The sequence below is a fragment of the Salvia splendens genome, chromosome 14 (assembly GCF_004379255.2).
Source record: "Salvia splendens isolate huo1 chromosome 14, SspV2, whole genome shotgun sequence".
In the NCBI taxonomy this organism is placed as follows: Eukaryota; Viridiplantae; Streptophyta; class Magnoliopsida; order Lamiales; family Lamiaceae; genus Salvia; species Salvia splendens.
This window is the reverse complement of record NC_056045.1, coordinates 29787667-29813432: the sequence shown is the minus strand read 5'-3', so window position 1 is coordinate 29813432 and position 25766 is coordinate 29787667. Positions and strand designations below refer to the sequence as shown.

Below are 25766 nucleotides of genomic sequence, written 5' to 3'. Positions count from 1 at the left end.
GTTAGGCAAAAGCGGGCGCAACGGGCGGCGAGGGGGGTCGCCGGGGGTTCCCAGGAGGTCCAGTCGGCATCCCTCTTTGACCGCCAGTCTACAGAGGATCTCAAGTACTTCGCGCGTCAACAAACGCGCTAGATGATGGTGAAGACGTTAGCCGAATGGCGAGCGGCAACGGACCCCCAGGAGAAGAGATTTCTCTTCACATTGCTCGAGAGCATGAATGACGATCTGCGTGGAGGCGGCAGCGGCGGTGGCAGCGGAGGCGGCGGTGACAGTGGCGACGGAGGCGGCGGAGGCGGTGGCGACGGAGACGGCGGTGACGGTGGCGACGGCGACGGCGGTGACGGTGGCGACGGCGACGGCGGTGACGGTGGCGACGGTGACGACGGAATCGAGGGAGCCACCGAGTGATTTTTTTTAAGTAATGTACTTTTTTTAATGTAATTTTTATTATTAATGTACTTTTTTAAAATTTTAGTACTTTTTTAAATTTATTGTACTTTTTTAATTTATTGTACTTTTTTTAAAATTAAAATAGTATTATTAATGTTTCTCGTATATGTCTCGTAAATTAAATTCCGTATATTGTGTTATTAGTGATGTGGCTATTGATGTGGCTGGGCTATTTATGATATAGCTAGACTATGGCTGAGCTATTTCTGATGTGGCAGGAGGATTTTTAGTATTGATAATGTGGCAGGAGGAGTTTGTGGCTGGGCTACGGCTGAACTATTGCTGGGCTATCGCCACTGTGGATACCCTAAGAGATCACATAGTCGTGGAAGCGATTGGGCCGACGGTTTGATGCCGTGCCGCTTTCTAGTTAAAGCCTCGAGTCGTGCTTGGTTTCAGGAAGTGCTCAGCGGGCATCACGTATGTGTATACTATCACCACAAAAATTATGCACGAAACTCTTTGTTGAGAGTTTAGACTGTATAAAACCAAATTAAACGACTATAATATGAATTTTACGGGATTCAGTATATTTTAATTCCTTATAAAATATCAACAATAAATTATTTTTTAATATGTGACCATAGTAATCCAACCCTCGACTTATTTAATCCAATGATTAAACTCTAATCTTTTGCTTAAATATTTAAAACCCAAAAAGCAGAAAATTAGAAGGGAATTGTGCTACACTCAAAAAACTCTAAAACTCTTCACGTTCAAAGTGGATCTGCGATTAATCAAAGAGTAATTGCCTTTGCCTCGATTTCATCAGTAGTGTTTCTCACTCTCAACAATCTCCAAAATCTAGGTATCAAAGTATGATCGATTCTCCAGTTATCGTCGCCGCTACGGAGAAAAGGTGCTGAATTCGATCCCACGTTGTGAGTTTCCGCATTCTTACAATCATTTAATGCACAATTCCAATCTATTTCTTTCGAGTTTGTGTAAATTGTTGTTGCATATGCGATCTGTTTTTTCACTGCTGTTGAATGTTGAGTTCAGGCGAGAGAAGAAGTGATTATTATGGCGAATTCACACTCGGATTTGAGGGTGAACCGCGTCAAGGTTTTGAGGATGGTGCTAGTGTTAGTAGGATTGTTGATGATTTGTTATATGGAGATGCATTCGAGAAAGTATTCAGCTGCATTGGCTATTTCGTGCTCGCCTTGCTCTTGTGATTGTGTTTCCGACACCACCCTCGCGTCTACGCCGATTGGTGAGTTTGTGTTCACTCTCTACTCGCAGTGAGTGTGTGTGTGTGGAATTAGTTTGTGTTGCATCTTTATTTTATGCTTGCTGGATGATTTTTGTTTTGTTTCCATCACTTTAGTTATTTTTGTTGTTGTTATAATACCTTTAGTGTAAATTTAATGTTGCTTTTTTAAAATGTTATCGAAGTTTATTTGTTGATTTTAACGGTGTAAAGTATAGTTAGATCAACATTGTTACAGAGGCATAGAGTAAATGGAAACAGAACAGTTTTTTAGCTTCCTGTTTGTTGAAAAGATTTAATAGTAACTTATTGTTGATTTAGAGAAAAATTAATTTGGAGTGTTAACACTATTGCTTGATCTGGGATACTTTTATTTGGTTATAAGGTAGTAGTACCTAGTAATTATTCTATATGACTAATTGACTATGACTGCTTGAATTGGAGTTTTGTTATGGCATAACACGAGTTGGTCACCAGTTACATCAATTTAATGGTTAGGGGTGAAACAACTAGCTACTCAATTTAGCCAGGCAAGTAGGAAAGATAAGCCCTTTTTGTGCAAACGTTTGAAGATGAATTTAATGTATTTTAGAAAACTATTTTGCAGTGAAGGCAGTGAATGCATAGGCTTCAAAGTTCTAATGCATGGATATGGTGATGTTAGGTGTTTCCTTCTTTGTTAGTATAAAACTTTACAAGAAATAAGTACTGCCTTTTTCACCAAAGTTGTGACTTCAATCCCTTTCTCTGAACTCCAGAAAAGGTCTAGTTTCTTAAAGAATAAACATTATTCTGCTGCACTCCTTTGTCTATTTTCGCCATTTTTTGTCTGTTCTCCTTGAATGGATTATCATTCACATGCTGATACCATAGACTTGTAATATGCTTGCTGAAGGTTCAGAGCACTGCATTTCTTTTACTGTAAATGTACTTGACTTTCTGTTTTGTCAGATTCTTATGCATTTATCTTATCTTTGTTTTTCACATTTTGAATCTTCCGTCATAACCTATATATCCCACTCTTCGTGAAATAAGATGTTTCTTCGGACCATATTATTGTTGGCTCATGTTGGTAATTTACCTCCTTTCTGTCATTTTGCAGATCTCTTCAATACCTCATTTGCAGGTCAGTTTAGCTTTTCATTGTACATAATAATGTTCAGTTATAGCTCTCTCTCTCTCTTCCCCATTTCTTCATCAAAGTTCTATAATATAAATAAGTAGTAAGTATACAATTTGATATGAATGTCTTATTCACTGTAACTCTATAAGAGCCATATAACATAGAAATCTCTATTCGAAATCCGGTGTGCTCCTTTCCATGCTCAATCTTTGTTTTCTTTAATCGACAACGAGATTATGTCCAGAATTCAGAAAACAATTACACATTTACTTCCTGTCTTGAAAGGACGCTGTTAATGTTCTCGTTCAATCAGTATTTCTCCACGGATGTTAAATACTGAAATCTTCCCACCATGCTTGCAGACTGTGGTAAAGATGATCCTGAAACAAGGGATGAAATGAAGAAGGATATGGTCGACCTACTAACCGAGGAAATCAGCTTACACGCAAATGTGACCGGTAATAGCTTGCAACGCACAAATGTGCTGATTATGAGCGCCAAGAGAGCGTCTTCGCACTTCCAGAAAGAAGCAGCTAAATGCATCGCAGGGGTGGAGACGTGCGAGGCTGCAAGGGAAATAGCCAGAGCAGAATTGATCGACGAGCGCAAGCTTACGGCTTTGTGGATGAGTCGAGCGCTGGGCTATGGCTGGAATGATGGTGACGTGAATAACATGAACGAAATTTTGTAAAAATAAAGGTTCAGTTATTTTACTTCATTTTTTTCTAGCATAGCCATTTTTGCAGGATAGTCTTGTATAGTTATTGTTAATATTTTTCTACTTTTATAAATTGATGCTTTGCTTTCTTTAGGTTTATACAAAAATCTATTCTTACATTAGAGTATATGTGTTGAAAATTGCAGAGTATTTACATAGTTGAGATGTTTTAAGATAAATCAAAAACTGAGAGGAGCAAAAACAAAAAATGACATTTACTCTTTTGATCGTTGTCTCTGAAATTAAAAAAGTTTTTACCATTCCATTGTCGAAACCAGAAATGTAGCACATAAACTTGCTCCATCCTAACAAAAGAGTCTCACTATGACAAAGCACATATTGTAAAGAATGTGTATTGAGTTGAATAATTATATGAATGAAAAAAGTTGTTGAAATGAAATTCTCAATTTTATATACTCTTTCCGTCCCAAGATAGCTGAGGCGTTTCTGAAAAATGCTTTAACTCTACTACGAAACACATACAAAATCAGAAAGCAAATGATAGACAAATTTCAATATTGAGAATCTGCAGAATAATAGTTCAACTTTATTCTATCTAGTAAACAACTTAAAAATATTCAACAGGAGAGACATATCCATTATCCACACTCAATGAGAAGAACTGCAACAATGGCTTTTTTCTTCAGGAAAGGCATGATGAAATTAATGCTCAATTATGAAGTAGCATAGCCACCAAAACCCAACAGTCATACCAAATATATGCTATCTAAAACAGCAAAACCTGCAGCAACCCCACCTTCGTTTGAAGACGACACCTTCGTTCGCATCAGGTAACCAGAATGGTTATTCATGATCACCTTCTCCTTGTTCCTGTGGATTGCATTCTTGGTATAAAATCACCATATTTTGTATAAAAAGGGGATAATAGTCGATTAAATAGTGAAGTCTGGTCAAATTAGTCAGTCAAATACGCTTTGAAAATGAAATGTTAAATAACAAAGCTTCAATTTTTCGTTATTGTCTCATTTGTGTGCAAAATGACGTTTTTTATGATTCTCAAAATGACCTCGCTTCATTAAAGTAACTAATTTTTCCCTTCTTTTCCCTCTTTTCTTTGTTTCTTTTCTTATTTTAATAAAACAACATTGTTTTAAGCATCGCTAAAAGACGTCATTTTGTACACGAATGAGACAACAAAGAAAAACTAAAACTTTGTGATTCAATATTCTGTTTTCAAACTTTGTGTGATTGACCAGAATTTGACCAAACTGTGTGATTTATAATAATCCTAAAAAAGAACATAAAACCATGATTTTTTTTATTACTATTAGCATTTCATATATTGATTCGTGTTTTCGAGCTATCTTAGCACCTATTTTATGCAGTTATCCCTTAGAACTTACATTATTGTACTTTGCTTCAAACTTCAGATAATGGTTAATTGCATTATGAAATGATAATGAAAAAAATCATTGCCAATGATTTACCTTAAATATGTGCCGTATACCCCGAGTTCTGATAGAACTTGCTCTTTATGAGAGATGCCTTCACGCATTAGAATCGCAGGCGAAGTAGCTGGGAAAATCCTCTGCATAAGAATGTAGGCCGCATCTTCTTCTGTGCCTTTCTTCTGCATTTCTTGCAGTGCTACCCTTACATCGTCTCCATAAATATTGTTTCCTGTGCAGAAAGGTCGCACGGGTTCAATGATGACAGAGAACTTGGCAGCATAATTGTAGCAATTTCAGATATCATACCTCCTCCTTCTCTCTGTGGCTTCATGACATATAGTCCTGGCCTCTCGATTGCATCCTTGACAATGCTCGAATCTTCCAAATTCCATAATCCGGCAAAGCACTTTCGTACTTTGGCTATGTCGTCCTTGTTATCAAGAAATCTGTTTGTGAAATCAAGAAAACGGAAAAAACTATAAGAGACAGTTTGATAAATTAAACTTTGGTATGAGTAGCAAATATTAACCTTTCGAGCTGATTGGGTTTCGCCAGCTCTTGTTGAATTTTCTTGGTGCCGGCTAAGTGATATGCGATTGAAGGGCATTTGATTGCACACGACTGCTCGATCAAAAGCCTAGCACTCCATTCCTATATGAAAATGGATAAGCATTAAGAGCGAGAGAGATAGAGAGGCGATGTTGCTCGTATAGTTCTCAGATGCGTCTAGAAAGATCACATAACGTGAACCATAGAAGAAGTGCGCTACGATGTGACAACTGAACAAGAAGTTAATGAAATAAGAATCGAGTTACCGATTCTGAAGGATAATCAGTAGGTGCATATCCAGCTCGAAAGTAAGACACTGCAACTACTTCACCATCTCTGCAATTGTAAATGTTTTAAAACGTTAAAAACGATGCTAGCAAGTAGCGTAGTAATGCAACTCAGTTCCTCGAGATGCTTACACAACAAGAGTTCCGTCTGCCAGAAGCTCCCCTTGTCCATCGATCTCTGCTAAGGTTTTCCTAATACTTCTAACTTGATATGTGCGTTCAAGTTAAGAAATATCAAAACACCCAAGAAATATAGTGATAGTAAATGTACAAACGATCTATCAACAATATCATCAAAGTTATACATGTCGAAATTTGAAAAAGTAGCCAAGAGAGGATATTTTTCCATCAAGAGCGTAAAAAGCCAATGTTGATCGTACATGTTCCGTTCTTCAGGTTGAACCACGATCATAACCACAGCCCTGTGTAGAAATTACTTCTTCAGTAACTTTTAAAAAGTCTTGAAAGCACAACATCTTTTGAAAACCAACCTGGGGTTGTTATATTCAGACCAGGCTTTCTGTAATGCTTCCGCGAACTGATTAGCAGAAGCGTTTTCGGGAATCCTCTCTGGATCCAAAGCAAGGTGTTGCTTGAATTGATGAAGCAAGCTCCTGAAAGTTCAACTATCCCTCCTTATAGATGCTTATTTTAAAGATGCGGCTTTTCACAAAGAATGCTTAGATACAAAGTGCAAATGCATCTGCTTTTCCAGCAGCCAAATGTCGAAAAACAGTTCTATTTGGTCAATCTAAGCTGACATATAATACGACACACAAAAAACTAGAAAATGTATTCCGTACATTTCTCCTTTCTGTCAGTGCATTTAACTATAACTCTCGAGCAATTCGAAACATCCATACATATAATTTATTGGCGAATCCATGGAAATAATAATGTAAACTGATGGTAAAGGACATAACAATAGTATATACTAAAATAACCTGTGAAGATCACTAACGAGACAGCTCAACCCCGCAAATGAAGAAGAAATTGTATTCAGCTCGATTTGGAGAAGTAGATTAGTGTGTTCATCCACCATATAGTCAGAACGATGTAGTCCTAAGCGTATATCCTAGTTTACAAGTACATACTATGTCAGTATCCTCACCAGAAGAGTCCGTTGGATTTAGAAAGAGAAGACTGTCAATAAAAGTAAATGCTTTCGTTTTTAAGAAAGATGTTGATTTGGAAGAGAAAAAGACAACAGTCAGAAACAACTACGGAATGAAGAAAATGCATCTCAAAGAAGTACCTCTTTCTTGTTCATATCCAACATCTTGGCATGAATATCTAGAAGCCTGGATGTAAAAGCATCCACCTTTTTTGTCCTGCAGTAAAAAAACGTGGAACAAAATTAGTATAGCATACAATTTTATACTCCGTTCTTTCCAAACTTACGACTAAAGCCTCCTTTCTGAAAACCCTTCACAAAATGAACAGTTCCAAAAACTATAGTCTGAAAGCAACACTGACTTCTAACATTATCTCGTATACATAGCGAAAATCCAACATCTTAAGTTCACCAATAGCCATATGTTGGGAAACAAGAAGTTGTAAACATGGGAGATAAATGATTAGTACTATAAGCATAAGATAATGCTCGGGGATCATATCCATCGATCTGTCAGCTAAGCAAACCACAGGTGTATAAAATTATGTACGATAAAGAAATCTTCGTGCTAGAGGCTGATTCCGACATTTAGATACGTGACAACATGAATGCACGGGCGAGAATAAACACAACCCATCTAACCTGGCAAGTGATTCCTGTAAGAAGTTCGAGTCTAAGCTGACACGGTCAACTAGTTCGTTGAATATGGGAGCTACTTCACAAGCTTGTTTATAATGACTTTCTTGAAATGGCATTGGCAACAGGGAGATAGGTGCGTGCACTAGACCCACACCCGGAACAGTTCCCGATTCCTGCAAATTCAAAGAAATCAAGAATCGGAACGCAGACAATCGAACAATACAACCTAAATCACCACTCAACACATTCAGTGTGACAGATTACTGTCGAAATGAAGTTAAATACCAAGAATCAGTTAAATTTCAACATGGAAAGGGGGAAATGGATGATCTCAATGTGCCCATTAACAAACTCTTCAATCCCTACAATGAAATGGATAAACTAATAAAAACAAAAACACACTCATCTTTCCAGCTAATCAAACAAGTAAAGAAACCATCTTATTCTACCAATTCAATCAACACCATCAAAGAAATCAAGAACAATACAACCTAATTCACCACTCCACACATTCAATTTGACAGATTACTCGAAATGAAGTTAAATATCAAGAACCAATTCAATTCAATCCGGAAAAGGGGAAATGGATGATCTCAATGTGCCCATTAACAAACTCTCCAATCCCTACAATGAAATGAATAAACTAACAACAAAATAAAGAAACCGTCTTATTCCACCAATTCAATCAACATCATCAAATCAAGTTGAAAATCGACACCCACAAAGTAAGATCAAATTTTGGGATGTTCAATCGAAACAAACCTGCGAAGCCCTGTCTCCAACAAGCAGCCCACGGAGAGAGCTCCAAACCAGAGCATCATACGCGATTTTCTTCAGCAGATTGGAGTCTAAACCGTGAGGATCAAACACGGGGTTTGGGGGTTTGGCTTCGGATTTCAATGGCGGGAGCGGCGAAGAAGCACTCTGGGCCATGGGAATTATGCTGGGATTAGAGTGGCGAGCTCGAGGATTTGTTTGGTTTTGTTGGAAGCTGCGATTTGAGAAGCAGATGTTTTCCTCCGCTCCAAAAATGTGGAGCTGCTTTAGCATATCTGTGGAAATGGAAGCGGCGGCGTTGGTGAATTTGATGTCAATTTCTCATTGAGTGGTGACGACCACTGTGGACCAATGCTGTTGTGTTGGAATCAAAATTGAGTTCTGTGAAAAAAAGTTAATGACAGCTTTCGCATACGTTTTTCGTTCCCAAAATTTTAATACTCCATTGATTAAAGGTTGATTCGATTTTGGGCTTCAAATGCAAAATCAGAATTTTCGATTATAAATAATCATGTTGATTTCGAATCGATTTTCGATTTATTGAAGATGTTGATGTTGACCAATTTTGATTTTTTTAGAGCATCCGCAATGGGCGGACGATGGCACGCCCGATGGCGCGCATCGTCCGCGCCATCCATCGTCCGCACCCATTGCGGGTGCGTGCCATAGGGCGCGGACGATAGTCGCACCCTATACTTCGGTCGCAGAGGATAGCGCGGACGATGGCCATCGTCCGCCCCATTGTGGAGGTCGCGGATGATCGACGCGGACGATGGCACGCGGTTTTGATTTTCTATTTAAATCAAAAGCAGGAGGCGGCGCGGAAGGATGTCGAGCGGGCATTTGGGGTGCTCCAATCACGGTGGGCAATTGTGAAAGGGCCGGCTCGTTTCTGGTACAAGGAAGTCATCGCCGATGTCATATATGTGTGCATAATCATGCACAACATGATAGTCGAGAGTGAAGGCGGAAGCATCACCGACTGGAATGAAGACGACCGTGCATCTAGCTCTTCCGACACATCGACCGACACACCCGATAGAGGGTTACCGTTAGGCTTCGAAGAGGTTCTATCTAGACAGACCTCAATGCGCAACCAACAGGAGTATGCGCAGCTCATGAGCGACATGATTGAAGAAGTGTGGGCTCGTAACCGCCGTCGCTGAGTTTGCGTTTTTTTTAATTCGCATTGTAATGTATTAATTTTTATTAAATGAAATGAAGTTTTTGAAATTCGTATTTTAATGTATTATTTTTTTTTAATTCGTATGAATTTTGTAAATATTAAAAAAATGATGACGTGGCGCGCCTTAGGGCGCCCCACTGCAGGTGGGGAGGTAGGAGGATAAAACTGTTGACGTGGCGCGCCATAGGGCGCGCCTTGGGGCGCCACATTGCTAAAGCCCTTAGGGCTTCATAAAAAGTTCATGTATGTAAATTACTGAAATCAAAGATGGGAATGTTGTGGCGTTGTCTACAAAGTTGAGGCGGTGTGTTGCCGTCTATATACATATATTAAAGACGAGTTTTGGCCATATTTTGAATATTCATCAATTTTGGATTAAATTTGTAATATTTAAGAGTTTTGGGTAATGGATTTTTAATATTTTGGGAATAATATTGACTTTATTACTCAATGGTAATTGTTTGAAACGTTCAATATTTTGCATCTAATTTAAATCCATGACTTATAAATCATGTAACGGATTCCATGGCCACAATTGACGTAACCGCTAATGGTGTGGGAAAATAATTAAATTTGCCTTAATTTGTAGACAAACATTAATATAAATCATCATTGATGCACAAATCGTGAATCTTGAACTTTCAGTTATAAACTGAATTAACTCTTCCAATTAACTTACAAAATTTAATTTATTTTGATAACTAACTGTAATAATGATTAACTATTATACAAAATTATTTGGTATATTTTTGTAAGGGATATTGTAATCACGATTTTATTTATATAGAATGGTGCTAAAAGAGTGAATGAATCAATATCATTTTTATTTAATTACTAATACTAATTTATTTTTAATTTCCTCATAATTGATTTGTTTGTAGCACTATTTAATATTAGCGCCGTTACAAATTGAGAAGTAATGGATACAATTCAAATCAATTGCTATAAATATATGTCATTTGCAAGCTTGCAACACATTCACTACCTTCTCCTATTGCGTTACTGAATTTTTATTTTATGCACTTTTTTTATGATTATTATTATATTACTAATATTTGTTGTTTGTGATTTTACCGAAGAAAGAAATTTGAAATCATGGAAATAGAATCCACCTCCATCAGTTATCTATAAGTCATCAATCAGTTGAAATCATGAAAGCATTCACCTGGCAGAATTTGGTTTTGAAATAGATGAGTATTTTGTGAAATTTTATAATCATGAACTCTTACGGATTGTGACTTTTACAGTGCAAACGCAAAGTTGTGTTTGCTCTTTGCATTGTTAACGAAAGCAAATATTTCTCATAATTGCAATACAAAGTCTATAGTTGATTTTTGTTTGAAGTTCATACCTACAAATGGGGACAAAAGTGTCTTGATGGAAAATGGTGTCGATACAGGACGATGAAAGTGTTGGAGACGATCATCGGAGAAGATGAAGGTTATTGGAGATAGATGGGGGCTGGTGGGCGGCGGGCAAAGCTTCATGAGTTGTATTTTTATTTGTGATATATAAACTTTATATAATTATATCTTTTATTATTTCATTTACTTAACGGGTTGATACTAGTTGTTGATAATAGACGACTATAAAAGAAAAAAGCAAAGTATGCGATGAAGGTTGAGTTGCGGCATCGTGGAGTCGGTGATAGTTCAATAGTTCACCCAGGAGGCCCGGATTCGATTCCCGGCCACGGAATCTTTTTATTTTATTTTATTTTTATTTTGAGATGTTATATGCTAACAAATTCTATTTTCCTTTAGGATATTCAGCGAGCACCTGGAGGCCATAGCAGAACTTGCACAGCTCCTAGAGTTCTCCTTGGACTTTTATCGAACAGTTTCTGTGCGTAATCTGGAATTTCTGCGGCTTAATTCTTTCAACTTCCGGTCAAACAGTTGGAATTCGCTAGAGATTCTGCAGTCTGCACCAACACAGTCTGGACTTTTATCAAACACTTGTCGGTTGAGGGAATACGACAGCTGCGTGATAATGACGGCTGGGGAGGAAGAGCTCAGTAATTGCAAAAATAATACTCCTACAAAAGTTAGTTAAATTCTAGTTCAATTAGAAAAATCATGAATTTAATATTGTTTGAAATTGTTAAAGCCAAAATTTGGCTTAATATCTATTTCAAAATCTTCATATTCACAATATCCCTTAGTTTACGTCAATGAAAATATTTTGGCGTGGGATAATTGCAACTAATGTTAGACCTGTTTGCTTACTAAAGTTTCGAACTTACAAAAATTTAACCAAAATTCATAGATTTTTTTTGGTAATTTGACATGCTATAAAATTCAACTTATAATTTTTGCTTCGAATTAGATATGAGATCATTAGACAATATAATCTTACACGAAACACTTCTTTTGACTTTATATGAAAACATAAATAAGCAATGTGTAAGTAGATTAAATGAGCGAACTCCGAAAATAGTATTGAACCTCGTAAACCCAACTCAATCCGACCCAATTCAGATCAATATACGAAGAACATAACTTTTGGCACAGTAACTGTACAAATTTTGAATAAATTATATTCAAATTTCATTTTAACTCAAGGAATTTTAGAGTTTAGACACAGAAGGATCACAACTTATATCAAAATGAATAAATTATAAATATGCGATTTAAATTTTATAAAACGCGTATACTATTTTGGAGTTATATTATTTAATATGTTTAATTTGTGTTGTACTGTCGTCTCGAATTTATGTTTTATTTGTACATTTCAAAATTAAAAAAAAAAAAACTAGAGAGGTGAAATTGCTCCATCTGTTTTAATGAAAATTAGTATTTTTTATCTTTGAAATTATGGATAAAATTTACAGAGATGGTTTTACATAAAACTCTCATGATTTTTATAATCGGTAGATAGTTGTATTGCTTGAGAAACAAAGTTTGATAAAAGTAACACTTATATAGTTTTACTCTCTTCGATCGTCTCATTAGAACATGCCTAAATTTCGAGACATGAATATTAAGAAGTGAAAAGTTTATAATAAAATAAGAAAGCGAGTTACAAAATAATTATACTATGTTTATTTTGTATAAACGTTTCTAGAAGTTGATGCATATTAATCACAATTACATAGTAATGAAACTAAAGGCTGATATTAATCTAATCTTGTGAGGTTTGCATAATTTGATTTCGTTAATTAAGTACTATGGTAGTAGAAGTGAGTGCAATAACTAGTCAATGTGATCCAATCATCTTCAATTTGTCATAATTAAATCTACTATAATTTAAATATTCCACCTAATTATTCAGCTCACACACCACTTTTACTAGACCTAGTAATGTAGTCTTGTCTATAAGTTAACCAGTACTATAATTTTTAATTATAGGATGATAATTACAAGCAATAACATAGCTTAAGGGTTTATGATTATGTATCGTGCGAATAATATAAAGCTAGCTACTAATTAATTAAATACAAATTAAAAGGAGCACAGTCACCCACGGGAATTATATATATTAAAGACCTATATATAGTAATAAATATGATAATCGTAATCTTAATTATTAAACATTACTACTCCACGATTCATATGTTTGTTTAATAAAGATGAATAAAAGTTTACTTTCCATTATTAGCCCGTGATATTATTCATAGACTTGGTGAGAAATATTGATAATTATTTTCTTATATTTTTAATCCGGTGAAGCATTTTAGCTAAACGAATAAAGCCCGATTTTGACAGCACGTAAGAAAAGCAACGAGCATAAAGCTGACGTTGTCTGGCAATCTCATATGTTTCAGATAACCACAAATAGCAAGAAACAGAAAATTCGCGATGAGTACAAGAAAACGAAAGCAAAGGAGTAACACACACCACGTCATTATATGTCTTCATCATCTATCAGATAACCACAAATAGCAAGAAAACACCCTGTCATTATATGTCTTCATCATCTATCAGATAACCACAAATAGCAAGAAAGGGAAAAATCGCAATGATGTCGAAGATGGAGGTTGAAACCATACTTCAACTAATCCAAACGTGTATGAAAGTTGGAATAGTAGATAGTTCCCACATCTCACATTATATAAAGATTTAAAAAATTTCCACCAAAATATTTTGAAAATCTTAATAAATTCCTCTCTCAAAACTTCAATTAAATCAACAATAAATTCAGAAAATAATTCAAAAATAATCAATTTTCACCTAATCAGAGATGAGTACAATTGATTCCAAAAGAATTACCACAACAGATAAATTATGAAATAAAAAAATAAATTGCAACATAATTACCAACCACCTCATGAAAACGAAGATTTTATTGCTACTTGTATTTGAACATGGTAACAATTAATTCAAGGTTGCTCCATTCTTATGAAATCATAAGTTATAACCTGCCAAGCACAACTGTCCAATTAAATGCACTAAAACTACCACTTGTTTTTTCTATTTTATTTAATATTTTATTATTTCCACTTTGATAACCAATCCTCTATTTATATACTCCCCAATCCCCCCTTTTTATCATTCAACCAATCCATTAAAAACAATTTTGAGCATTTTCTTGAGTGCTCAAAGCCAATGGCTAGTGCCCTTCTCGTCGCCCTCCTCTCGGCCGCACTCCTCGCCTCGACGGCGACGACGCGCGTTGAGGCCCGGGCCTTCTTCGTGTTCGGAGACTCGCTCGTGGACGTCGGCAACAACAACTACCTCGCCACGACAGCCCGCGCCGATGCCCCGCCCTACGGCATCGACTACCCCGGCCGCCGCGCCACCGGCCGGTTCTCCAACGGCTTCAACATCCCCGATCTCATCAGTTGAGTCTCGAACCCCTCTCGTGCTATGTTTCGTCAGTTCTTCAGACCCTGTCCGTGAACTGACGAAATAAGGGTCTGATGAACTGACGAAATAAAGTACAAGATTAGACCACGTGACATTATTAATTTTTTTTACTAAATTGTATTTTTGAAATGACGAAATAAAGTACAAGATTAGACCACGTGACATTATTAATTTTTTTTACTAAATTGTATTTTTGAAATGACGAAATAAAGTACGAGATTAGGCCACGTGACATGACTAATTAATTTTAAAATATTTAGGTCAGAGCATTGGTCAAAGTGAATCACCTCTACCCTACTTGAGTCCAGCAATGAGTGGGTCAAATTTGCTAATTGGAGCAAATTTTGCTTCTGCTGGAGTTGGAATTCTCAATGACACTGGAGTTCAGTTTGTAAGTATACATTTAATTAATTTTGTCAATTTATATTTATGCTTGTATTTTTAGATTAATTTGAATTACTAATTTTGCTATTATATGCATTCATGGGTTCGAGAAGTGCATCTCATTTTGGAATGCTATATATAGAAATGATTTAAATACAATCACATTATTGAAGCGTCACAGACGCATTAAGTGTTTAGTAGGTATGAAAACGTGTCACAAAATTTAAAACCAGACAGATGTATTTATGATGAAAATAAATGGTGTACATATTTAATAGCACTAGAATTACTATTTTGAGCATCCAAACAATTGAAAAAATTGAACATAAATGATTTAATATTCTGTTTTCAAATATGGAATTGAGATAATGATTTGAAAGTTTTGTAATTTAAATATCTATTATCTTTTTATTGATTATTAATCTATAGAAATTCGTATGCAAATTACACAGGTGAATATAATCAGAATTGGACAACAACTACAATATTTTCAGCATTATCAGTCAAGAGTGAGTCAAATAATTGGACCAGCTGAGGCTCAGAGACTCGTAAATCAAGCTTTGGTCCTAATTACTTTGGGAGGAAATGATTTTGTTAACAACTATTATTTGGTACCATTTTCCGCCCGGTCGCGTCAATATACTCTTCAGAACTACGTTCCCTTCATCATCTCGGAGTATCGCAAGGTTCTTAGGGTAAGTTCCCGACTTTATGAGTATTCGTCGTTCATGCATATTTAGGTTCTCGCTAGATCAGTCTTTATTGTTGTTGGCAAATGAACAAACAAATATCTCAAATCGGTATAATAAGATAATCTTAAATTTAGTAGTGAAAATGAAAACCCTAATTTTGCTTGCATGACCATTTTCATGTTAAGCCCCTTTTGAAATAATTGTTGTACATGTCATGTTTTGATAAAAATGGAACTGGTGTGACATGATAAAACATAATACTATTAGCTGTCGAGAAAAGTGCATTTAATTAAAATGTAGATATAAAAGTGAAATAATATTATATAGTTAATTAATAGGCTAAAGATAAGTCCTTGTCATGGTACAAAATGTTGGTGGTTGTCTTTACTAGCATTGAATAAGGGAATAAATGTAAACTATCTACTTTCTAATAATTAAGTTCATATAATAATTTGAATATTTAGATTTCTTCAGTCACCAACATAGATCACTTAATCAACAAAATTAACTTTACATAATCTTAATGGTCAATTCTAGTCAATTAATGATATTTCATCCCATCCAACGCCTTCTAAATCGAGTCTGATTTAGGGTTTCGGGACATCGCGATCCAACGCTTTCTAAATCGAGTCTGATTTAGGGTCTCGCGACATCCCAAAACAAAGCCTTCTAAATCGAGTCTAATTTAGCGTTTAGTGACTTCACATTCTAACGCCTCCTAAGTCGAGTCTAATAAATTAAATTGACTACGCAGAGACTCCACGACCTAGGCGCCAGTAAGGTCCTAGTGACCGGGACCGGCCCACTCGGGTGCGTCCCGGCTGAACTAGCCCAGCACAGCCGGAACGGCGAGTGCTCGGCCGAACTCCAACGCGCCGCCGGCCTCTTCAACCCTCAGCTCACCCAAATGCTCCTCTCCCTTAACTCAGAGCTCGGTGGCGACATCTTCATCGCCGCCAACACACAGCTCACACACTACGACTTCATCAACAACCCCCAAGCATTCGGTATTTATATATATATATATATATAGAGTAGTGATCAATATATATATATATATATATATATATATATATATATATATATATATATATATATATATATCCTACCTCTCATGCACACGAACACATGACACGAACACGTACTAATTACTCGTTTTCCCGGCTAGGGTTTGTGACATCGAAGGTCGCGTGCTGCGGACAAGGACGGTACAATGGGGTAGGTCTTTGCACACCGCTCTCCAACCTGTGCCCAAACAGAGATGTCTATGCATTTTGGGACCCATTCCATCCCTCTGAGAGAGCAAACAGAATCATTGTGCAACAAATCTTGACTGGTGACTTGAACTACATGAATCCCATGAATCTCAGCACTATCTTAGCCATGGATTCTCTGACATGATCTCATCAAATGTTTTAGTTTGCAATTGGCTTTTCTTTTCTTCTTTTTTTTTTGCCTCGTGTTTCAATTTGTTTTTGCTCTATTTGAACCTAGCTTGTCTTTTCTATGCAAAAGTAATTGTTAAGAGAACATTTGTTTTTCTATTTTTTGTTTAGGTTTTGGTGAGGAATTTAGTGAATTGTGATATTATCCTGTGGTGATATTTAGTGACATGTTTGAAGTTCATCACATGCTTCATTACTCCTCGATATTTATTTCCCTGTCTATATCAATAGCAAAGTGTTAAATGCATGATCAAAGATGTAGACAGTTACCACACATCACATTTTATAAAGATTAAAATAAATCCACTTAAATGTATCGAAAGATGTTAATAAATTTTTATCTTAAAAGGTAAATCATGAGTTGTACAATAAATTCAAATAACCATTTTCACAATAAATAAAACAAATAATAAATTGCAACTTAATTACCAACTGTCCAATTGAATGCAATAGAACTACTACTTGTTTTTTTATATTTCCACTCTGATAAACAGTCCTCAATTTATATTCACAATTTCTCCCTTTTTTTATTATATACTATAATTATACTACCGTAAGACAAACTCATAAAGAATGAACAATATTGTAGAAAGGCATTTTATTTAAAAGAAATATCCAGAGCCAAAATCGGCAAGCAGTACACAAACAGTTTATGATGGAAATAGCAACAAAAACAACGTACATAAAAACGGAAAATATTCGATCCAAAACTACCATAGAAGAAAAGCAACTGGCGAATACCAAAAAACATGAGCAAACGAGCAGCATAAATCAACGTCTCTCGATGAATTCTTACCCTTCATCCATACTCTAGTATCGCTCAAATTATTCAATAGAAGCATACTCGTATCTTAAAGTATAAAAGGAATCAAAGCCTTCACATCTTTAGGAAAATCCTCAAATTTGGATTGATACCATCTTCTAGTGGCATAGCTCCAACCCATCAAATAACAGGTTGTGCCCAAACCAACACAAACCGAAAAAACAGTTTGTGAAATGCAAGAAATCCCCCAAAATCCAATGATTTCGAATAAGTAGTGAGGGCATATCACTAGAGAGAAGAGGCCTCCTTGTGGGATTTTGTATTGTTTTTCACCTTTATTTCTCAATTTTGATAGAAGAATATGGTGGTAGAAATTACCACCAATTCCCACTAAAAATAATGTGACTCCAATGTATTTGAGATCAATAGGTGGCTCTTCGAGTTGTAGCATTAGTTGTTGAGTGTAGATCATGGTTGCCGAGGAGAGGAAGTAGCTCGTGGAGATGGCAAACATGGCTTCGATTTCCATCATCCCACTCATTTTGTGAACGAATAGAACCTATCGAAAGAATTGAAAATAGTTCTTTTTTAAATTATGTGTTAAACATGGATCTAGACTTTATTGTAGAGAGTTTAAATATGGAAAGACATTATATATTGAATGTAAATAAGAATAAAAAGTAACTGGTTATAGTAGTAGCATAATTATTTTTTGGGACTGCAAGAAAGTATTTTCATATTAATGTATATTTATGTGGTACGTTGGTATAAATTCGAGATTATTAATTTACACAACCTACATGAAATATACCTAATTATTTAACATATGCTATAGTGGAGGCATGAAATAAAAATACATGAAATGCCTAATTATTAAACATATAGTGGTGGCAGGAATTGAAAATTGAAGCCTGTCTAATTGTTAGGAACTAGAACTTCCTATCTCAAATATTATTGTATTAATTACACAACCTACATGAAATCCGTAATTATAATATACCAGATATTTATACAATAGGAACGATATAAGTCGAATTAAAATACTTTTAAAATCGTGTCTACATGGCAAATCCAAGGAAATATTTGACACTCAACCAATGGCATAAAGATGAACATGCATAAATTCTAATTGGACCGATTTTATATAAATCATTGTTTTTATTAATTATATTAATCCTGTATTAAATTGCCATAAATTAGGAGTATGGTTTAAAAGGTTCTGATTCGAAAGATTTACTATAAACAGATAAAGTGACAACATAAATTTCCAGATGTTTAATTTAAAATTATTGCAGAAGGGTAAATATACAATATGTTAATCAATTAAATTGAATTGATAATGCTATACGTTTATCATTCCAAAATAATTATAAAAATAAACCTTGTTTAAATTAATATCTATATGTTAATAAAAACATTCTACAGGACATTATTCTCAAATCAAATTGGAAATAATTTCTGAATTCATCATAAATATTTCAAATTAAATGCTTCATAATTACTAGTGTAGTATACTAGAGTGAGTGAAAAATATAATCAAATAATAAGATTAGTTAGATTTTATTCTCAATTTATTTATTACCTAATGTAACAATGCATATGAATAAGCAAAAAAAAGAGAGAGAGAGAAAAGTAATTACCTCAAGGAGTCGCTTGAAGAAATGGAGGGTGATAGCCGCGCGGAGCAGCGCAAACCGCAGATCTCCGATGGGGAAGACGAGTAGAGAGAAAATTCCGGCCAAAAACGCCGGCGTGTAGGCTCCGATCATCCCTAATTTCCCGGAAACTTTAGTCTTCTCCTTCGTCGCGTCGTCCACGCGCAGCAGCTTCGAGTACTGCATATTCTTCCCCTTCACCTCCATCCACCCCCCGTTGATCATAGCCAGCAAACAGATCGCCGATATCGCGGTTATCGCCGCGCTCGCCGGCGGCGGGTTGAGGAAATTAAGCAGCATTGAGAAGACCTGTTTAAGGTGTAAGGAAGGGAATTTGAAGAGAATGTTTAATTTTTTGGCTGAGGAGGGAAGTATTTATAGAGAAAAAGAGAGAGGGAAATATCATAATGCAACCTTTAAATTTCTATTCATTTATTAAAAAAAATAGAAACAATATTGAAATCAATAAATGACAAAAGCAAAATGATCAATCTGAAACTCTTACATAAGAAAAGTAATGGATGAACAAATCAACATATACTCGTTATCTTAAAATATAAAAGGAATCAAAGCCTTCACATCTTTAGGAAAATCCTCAAATTTGGATTGATACCATCTTCTAGTGGCATGACTCCTACCCATCAAATAAAAGGTTGTGCTCAAACCAACACAAACCGAAAAAACTGTCTGTGAAATGCAAGAAATTCCCCAAAATCCAATGATTTCGAAAAAATAGTGGGGGCATATCACTAAAGAGAAGAGGCCACCTTGTGGAATTTTGTACTGTTTTTCACCTTTGTTTCTCAATTTTGATAGAAGAAAATGGTGGTAGAAATTCCCACCAATTCCAACTAAAAATAATGCCGCTCCTATGTATTTGAGATCGACAGAAGGCTCTTGGAGTTGTAGCATAAGTTGTTGATTGTAGATCATGGTTGCCGAGGTGAGGAAGTAGCTCGTGGAGATGGCGAACATGGCTTCGGTTTCCATCATTGCACTGAATTTGTGAACGAATAGAACCTATCGAAGAATTGAAAATAGTTCTTTGAGCAAGATTGTAGATTTCAAGAGTTTCCGAAATTGAAAAGGATAATGATGTGCAGACGTATGTGCGATGGCAGAAGCCAGGCCAACTTAATTAGCATAGTAATTAATTAGTGCTAATTAGTGTTAACTAGGATATAATCTTGATTAGAGTTTATTTATGTGGTTGGTAGGTATAGCTATAAATTCAAACGTTATATACTTATATCCTCTATTATTATGAACATTTATGCACTAGAAATCAAGAATTCATCTTTGTATTATCTCCAAAACACACATTCCAAAAATTTGTCTTTTGTCATTTATTTTTGTAATACTCCAAAGTACATATACTGTATTAGCTGTTTCCAAAGTTTATTTTAGGCGGTTTTGAGCCCGTGATGTGCAATAAATTTTTACATTATGATTTTTAATTTTCATGTCGACATAAAATATTTCAATAGTCATGTCTTTATATAGGATAGAGCAAATGAATCTTGAATTTGTGATGCCACTTGCTATAATACTATAGCCTCAATTTACTAGTATTACTTTGACTTAGTAATGAGTTTAAGAGAGTATATGTAATAAGCACAATAAGGATACGAGTGGGAAAAAAAATATTACTAATGAGAGTATCATTTTTATACATTAATTCAGTGATAATAAAATTTAAGTCACAAATTTTAATCAAATTTCGATGAATCTCTTAAAGTTTAAAAACGAAACATAAAATCACAAAATTACAAAATTTCCTAATCCTTAATCCATATATAAAAAGTGGTCTTTTGGAGTATCATTTTGAACATCACAAGATCTCATTTTGTACACAATAAGACAGTTGAGAAAAATTAAATTTTGTGATCTAATATATCATTTCCAAACATTGTGGGATCAATCAAATTTTATTTAAATGATTATTATATTATGATTTTATAATATAATAAACTAGTGAAATATAGAGCATATATACAAAACAAAATGTTAAATCTAGAATCTTAAGCAATCAAATTGCAAAATTGTAGCAATTGTGACAATATATAAAAAGAGGATTTATTTTGTACCTCAACGAGTCGTTTGAAGAAATGCGTGGTGATAGCACCACGCAGCAGCGTGAACCGCAGATCTCCGAGAGGGAAGGCGACGAGAGAGAAAACTCCGGCCAAAAACGCCGGCGTGTAGACTGCGATCATCCCTACTTTTCCAGAAACTCTAGGCTTCTCCTTCGCCTTGATGTCGTCCGCGCGCAGCAGCTTCGAGTACTGCATATTCTTCCCCTTCACCTCCATCCACCCCGCGTTGCACATCGACAGCACATTGATCACCGACATCGCCATTATCACCACGCTCACCGGCGGCGGGTACAGGAACTTCAGCAGCACTGACACGAACATCGCGACGGCGAATTTGGAGAGAGTGATGGATAATGTTTGATCTATTTGGCTGAGGAGGGATGTTTATGATGAGAGAGGAAGAGGTATATGTGGGCAAAGCAAAGCCATTCGATTACTACCTACACATTCAAATACTACCTACATTTTTGTCGAATTTTTTATTTTATTTTTGGAATTATGAAAATGATGTGGTGACATTTTTAGATATGAACGTGGTGCAACTTTTCTAGTGTTTTGCTTAAAAAAAATAGTCATTTAGATTGAAAGCTATAGATAACTAGATTCCGTTTTAATAAAATCGATTAATATACTCGTCTCTGAATAACTAAAACACAAATTTAAAGAGATTAATTCAGTTGATAACAAACAACTCAAAATTGTGCCCCATGGCTTCAAAATCACTTACCATAAAGGAAAACAATGCAGAAATCAAGTAAAGCCAACAACTGTAAGACCAAGTGCAGTTTCCACCCCTGATTTCTGGCACGACCGAACCTATCAAAAAACGACGGTGTCAGATGCAAAGCCCGCAATCAAAATTCGACAAAATTATCGAGAAACTTGGTGAGAAACCATCAGGGTACATAAATATCAAATCATATGTGAGTTTGGAAAAGACTGGAGATGGATAGCAAGGGGGTACCTGCTGGGAGAGATTGCTTCAGCTTCTCAGAGTCGAATGCGCAAAGATACTTGGAGCAACGAACATCCTTGCTCCCATTTATTTACACAGATCATGCGTCCTTCCTTCTAGCAGCGACAAGGAAGTCCTTGATTTTATGGATTTGCTTATGCTGGAAATCACAAACAAGAATCTGTAACAATGTAAACGAGTAATGATCAAAACATGAATCTATTTATGTGACATTGGCATAAATTTTGGCTCTCAAATCTCTACCATCAAAAAATCACAATCAAGAGTGTGTCTAGCTAGCTCTCTTTCCCTGAACCACGAGCTCAAGCCAAACGCACTGTTGAGCAATCCGTACAGCCTACTCGTGCGATTTTCAACGTTGCTCAACAATTTCCTTTAACTCTTTAAGGCTAAAACAAGGAGCCTTCTGAATTCCCCTCTCTCTCATCATCTCCTTAACCCTAGCAACATCTTCCCACTTCCCTGCTGCTGCATAAACATTAACCAGAATATTGTAACCGGAGAAGCTATATGGATCTTGCTCAATCAAGTCTTTCGCTGTCTGCTCTCCCATCGCCACATCCCCTTCAAAACGACACGAGCCAAACAGCCCTGCCCACATTGAGGATTCTTGAGACATCCCCTCATCAATCGGAATGTTCTTCAAAACACTCACTGCCTCCTCCGTTAGACCTAGATTGGCCATCAGATTAGCCATGCACCAGTAGTGACCAAAATTAGGTTTGATGCCGAAATCATCGATCATCTGGGAAAAGTAATTTCTCCCGTTTTCCAACAACCCAAGGCGCGCACAAGCGCATAAAACTCCAATGAAGGTAAGTTCATCTGCAGCTAACCTATCGTTTCCCCTAATTTCAACGAGCATTTCTGCAAATAGACTAAGTCCCTCGACTGGATTGCCGTGAATGCAGTGCCCTAAAATTATTGCATTCCAAGAAACAGAATTCTTCCTCGGCATCCTCTCAAAAACCAGTCGAGCCGAATCGACCTTACCACATTTGCTATACATATCAATTATAGCTGTATCTATAATCAAACTCAAACTTGAAAAGGACCTAATGAGAAATCCATGAACAGATCTCCCTTCCTTCAATCTATTAGACCTCCCACAAGCAGTGATCACTTGCACCATGGTAGTGTCATTACTCCCAAACGATTGCCCCATCATTTCTCTGAACAATTTCAACGAATTCCCCGGACTCCGAAGCTTCAAATACCCGGTAATCACAACGTTCCACGAAACCACATTTCTCTCGGGCATTTCATCGAACAGCTTATGCGCTAATCCCATTTCACCAGCCTTCGCAAAACCATCAATCACAGTGTTCCACGAAACCAAATCTCTAACAACCATTTCGACAAACAGTTTGTGCGCGACATCCATAACCCCACACCAAGCATAGAAATGAATCAACGAATTCTGCACCGGTAAAACACTGTCAAAACCCAATTTTACAATGTGCCCATGGCACATTCTCCCCGAACTCAAACACCCCGATTTCGCGCAGGCACTGATCAACGGCGGAAACGTGAATCCATTGGGGTAGAATCCACCGCCTCTCAGCATCTTCACATAGAAGACCACAGCTTCTTCATAACAGCTGCTGCTGGAATACTGTTTTATAACGGTGTTGACACAGAACGCATCGGGAGATTCAGCGTGCTTGAAAATCAACAGCGTGTAGCACAAATCGTTGATCAAATTCGATGAGAGCTTCAGGAGGCGGCCGGTGAAGGAGAGGTCGCGGAAGAGGCCGGATGTTATCAAGTGGGATTGGATTTGGAAGAGATGGATTGAGGTCTTGCAGCATTGGAGCAAATGGAGAGCTCTGCTTGTGACGGAATGAGAAGCGTTGGTTTCTGAAGAATGAGGGGAGAGAGATGAAGAGGAGAATGATTTGAAGGGGTGAGAGTGGAGGAGGAGAAGGTTTCTGAAACTGAGGAGTCTTGCCATTCATTGAAATGTTTGGATTGAGATGGAGCTGCGTCTACTTCGTTATTGAAACGGCGGAAATTATCATCGAAACATGGAGAATTGACGATGCGATACGCCAATTGATGCTGAAGGAGAAGTTGGTGAAGGAGAAATAGAGAATTTTGTTGAAGATGGAGGCGCCATGGTTATGGAGGTTTCTTCCCAATTTAGTAATGGGCCGATTTTAATTGGGCTAAATATGATCAAATATTAGATAATAGATTATGGAGAGCTGCAAATGGGCCGAGAACTTTTTTTGTGATTGGATTTTAATATTATGATGAGCAAAATATCTAAACTCACTAGTTACTACTTCTATTATTGTTTTACGGAATGAACAAAATAATCAAATATTGTCGTCATTAATTCATAAAAAATAAAATATTTTTATCAATCTTAATTATCAACCAGGGTCATCTTCCAATGTTTATAACACCATAATCCAAAACTAAGACTAAATCTACACCCTTGGATTTGAAATGAGTGGATGAGATTAAAGCTCACATATTTATTAAATAGTAGACAGAATATCAACAAAAGGGTAATATCATCATTATGTTATCATATGATAATTTTTGTGGGTGTTTTTTTATATCAACATAGAGTATTACAAATATCAACAATATGACATGAGAATATCAATATAAATACATGAAAATATCAACACAGTTTTATTGATATTTTATCTACATTATATTGAGATTTTGCAAACACTATATTGAGAATTTTTTTTGCATTTGTTGATAAAATCTGCTTATCAACATGTACGAAAATTGAAATATAATTTATCAAATTTCATCATCCGAACATCGTCGGAGCATATGCAATTGAGATCTCGTTAGAATCCTTATAAAATTATCTTTAATTTGATATATATTTTACGAAAAATAATTTAAATCGAAAGAGGTACGCAAATTTAAAGTTTTGAGATGATTTTGATGAGAGAGAATTGATATTAATACTCTTTAAGTTTATTTAATAATTATTTTAATTTAAAATATAATTGCCATTATTTCAACCACTATATTTCCTAATCTAATGACTAAGATTTGATCTTAATTTGTGGTTATTAATTAGTTACCAATTGATCACTCCCCTTGTCAACCATATCTATATCTATAAAAGGGAAAAGCTAGAAGACGTAGTTTCAACGTTAAGAGGAGGGACTGAGGATGTGACGGTAAGGTAGGGCGAGATAAGTAATATTCCCTCCGTTCTCTCGTAGTTGAGACGAAACTTTTCGGTACGGAGCTTAAGAAATAGATGTTGAGTGTGTTAAATAAATAGCTAAAAAATAAGCGAGAGGAAAAAAAGAATAAAGTAAAAAGTGAATAAAGTAGAGAGAATAAAGTAAGAAAGAGAAAAATGTTAGTACTATATATAGAAATGGCTCAACTATAAGAAAACTTTCTGAAATGAAAAAATGACTCAACTATAAGTGAACGTAGGGAATACTAGAAATTATTTATAATACTATTATTTTTATTTAAATATTTAAATTTAT

At 35.9% G+C, this 25766-nt stretch overlaps 6 protein-coding genes across 9 annotated transcripts; 2 read left to right on the top strand and 4 right to left on the bottom strand.

Annotated features, from left to right (window-relative positions):
• Nucleotides 1-1132: 1132 nt before the first annotated feature.
• Nucleotides 1133-3592, top strand: LOC121763937. Of its 2 annotated transcripts, none has more exons than XM_042160029.1 (4): nucleotides 1133-1309; nucleotides 1453-1666; nucleotides 2766-2789; nucleotides 3149-3592. In XM_042160029.1, the coding sequence occupies exons 2-4, from the start codon at nucleotides 1474-1476 to the stop codon at nucleotides 3475-3477; spliced, it is 546 nt and encodes a 181-aa protein (XP_042015963.1). In that variant the 5' UTR covers nucleotides 1133-1309; nucleotides 1453-1473; the 3' UTR covers nucleotides 3478-3592. The 2 variants fall into 2 exon arrangements, with proteins under 2 accessions (XP_042015963.1, XP_042015962.1); XM_042160028.1 differs by having other exon boundaries at nucleotides 1133-1331.
• Nucleotides 3593-4003: 411 nt separating this feature from the next.
• LOC121765496 (glutathione synthetase, chloroplastic-like) lies at nucleotides 4004-8691 on the bottom strand. Its single transcript, XM_042161675.1, has 12 exons — nucleotides 8268-8691; nucleotides 7509-7678; nucleotides 7008-7083; nucleotides 6697-6827; nucleotides 6244-6366; nucleotides 6094-6174; nucleotides 5885-5965; nucleotides 5732-5801; nucleotides 5446-5567; nucleotides 5223-5362; nucleotides 4953-5145; nucleotides 4004-4335 (listed from the first exon to the last, which is right to left on the bottom strand). Exons 1-12 carry the CDS (start codon nucleotides 8553-8555, stop codon nucleotides 4212-4214), a joined length of 1599 nt encoding a protein of 532 aa, XP_042017609.1. The 5' UTR covers nucleotides 8556-8691; the 3' UTR covers nucleotides 4004-4211.
• Nucleotides 8692-13954: 5263 nt separating this feature from the next.
• Nucleotides 13955-16978, top strand: LOC121764985 (GDSL esterase/lipase At5g33370-like). Its single transcript, XM_042161015.1, has 5 exons — nucleotides 13955-14250; nucleotides 14537-14667; nucleotides 15113-15355; nucleotides 16107-16359; nucleotides 16521-16978. The coding sequence occupies exons 1-5, from the start codon at nucleotides 14016-14018 to the stop codon at nucleotides 16751-16753; spliced, it is 1095 nt and encodes a 364-aa protein (XP_042016949.1). The 5' UTR covers nucleotides 13955-14015; the 3' UTR covers nucleotides 16754-16978.
• A 402-nt stretch (nucleotides 16979-17380) lies between these two features.
• LOC121765454 (very-long-chain enoyl-CoA reductase-like) lies at nucleotides 17381-20143 on the bottom strand. 2 transcript variants are annotated; one of them, XM_042161623.1, is made up of 3 exons: nucleotides 20010-20143; nucleotides 19201-19524; nucleotides 17381-18119 (listed from the first exon to the last, which is right to left on the bottom strand). In XM_042161623.1, exons 2-3 carry the CDS (start codon nucleotides 19513-19515, stop codon nucleotides 17649-17651), a joined length of 786 nt encoding a protein of 261 aa, XP_042017557.1. In that variant the 5' UTR covers nucleotides 19516-19524; nucleotides 20010-20143; the 3' UTR covers nucleotides 17381-17648. The 2 variants fall into 2 exon arrangements, with proteins under 2 accessions (XP_042017557.1, XP_042017556.1); XM_042161622.1 differs by having other exon boundaries at nucleotides 19983-20119.
• LOC121765452 (very-long-chain enoyl-CoA reductase-like) lies at nucleotides 19661-22018 on the bottom strand. Its single transcript, XM_042161621.1, has 2 exons — nucleotides 21303-22018; nucleotides 19661-20235 (listed from the first exon to the last, which is right to left on the bottom strand). The coding sequence occupies exons 1-2, from the start codon at nucleotides 21630-21632 to the stop codon at nucleotides 19765-19767; spliced, it is 801 nt and encodes a 266-aa protein (XP_042017555.1). The 5' UTR covers nucleotides 21633-22018; the 3' UTR covers nucleotides 19661-19764.
• On the bottom strand, nucleotides 21624-24409 carry LOC121765451 (pentatricopeptide repeat-containing protein At3g51320-like). Of its 2 annotated transcripts, none has more exons than XM_042161619.1 (4): nucleotides 22531-24409; nucleotides 22276-22447; nucleotides 22039-22127; nucleotides 21624-21681 (listed from the first exon to the last, which is right to left on the bottom strand). In XM_042161619.1, the coding sequence occupies exon 1, from the start codon at nucleotides 24239-24241 to the stop codon at nucleotides 22640-22642; it is 1602 nt and encodes a 533-aa protein (XP_042017553.1). In that variant the 5' UTR covers nucleotides 24242-24409; the 3' UTR covers nucleotides 21624-21681; nucleotides 22039-22127; nucleotides 22276-22447; nucleotides 22531-22639. The 2 variants fall into 2 exon arrangements, with proteins under 2 accessions (XP_042017553.1, XP_042017554.1); XM_042161620.1 differs by having other exon boundaries at nucleotides 22276-22426.
• Between the last annotated feature and the right edge of the window lie 1357 nt (nucleotides 24410-25766).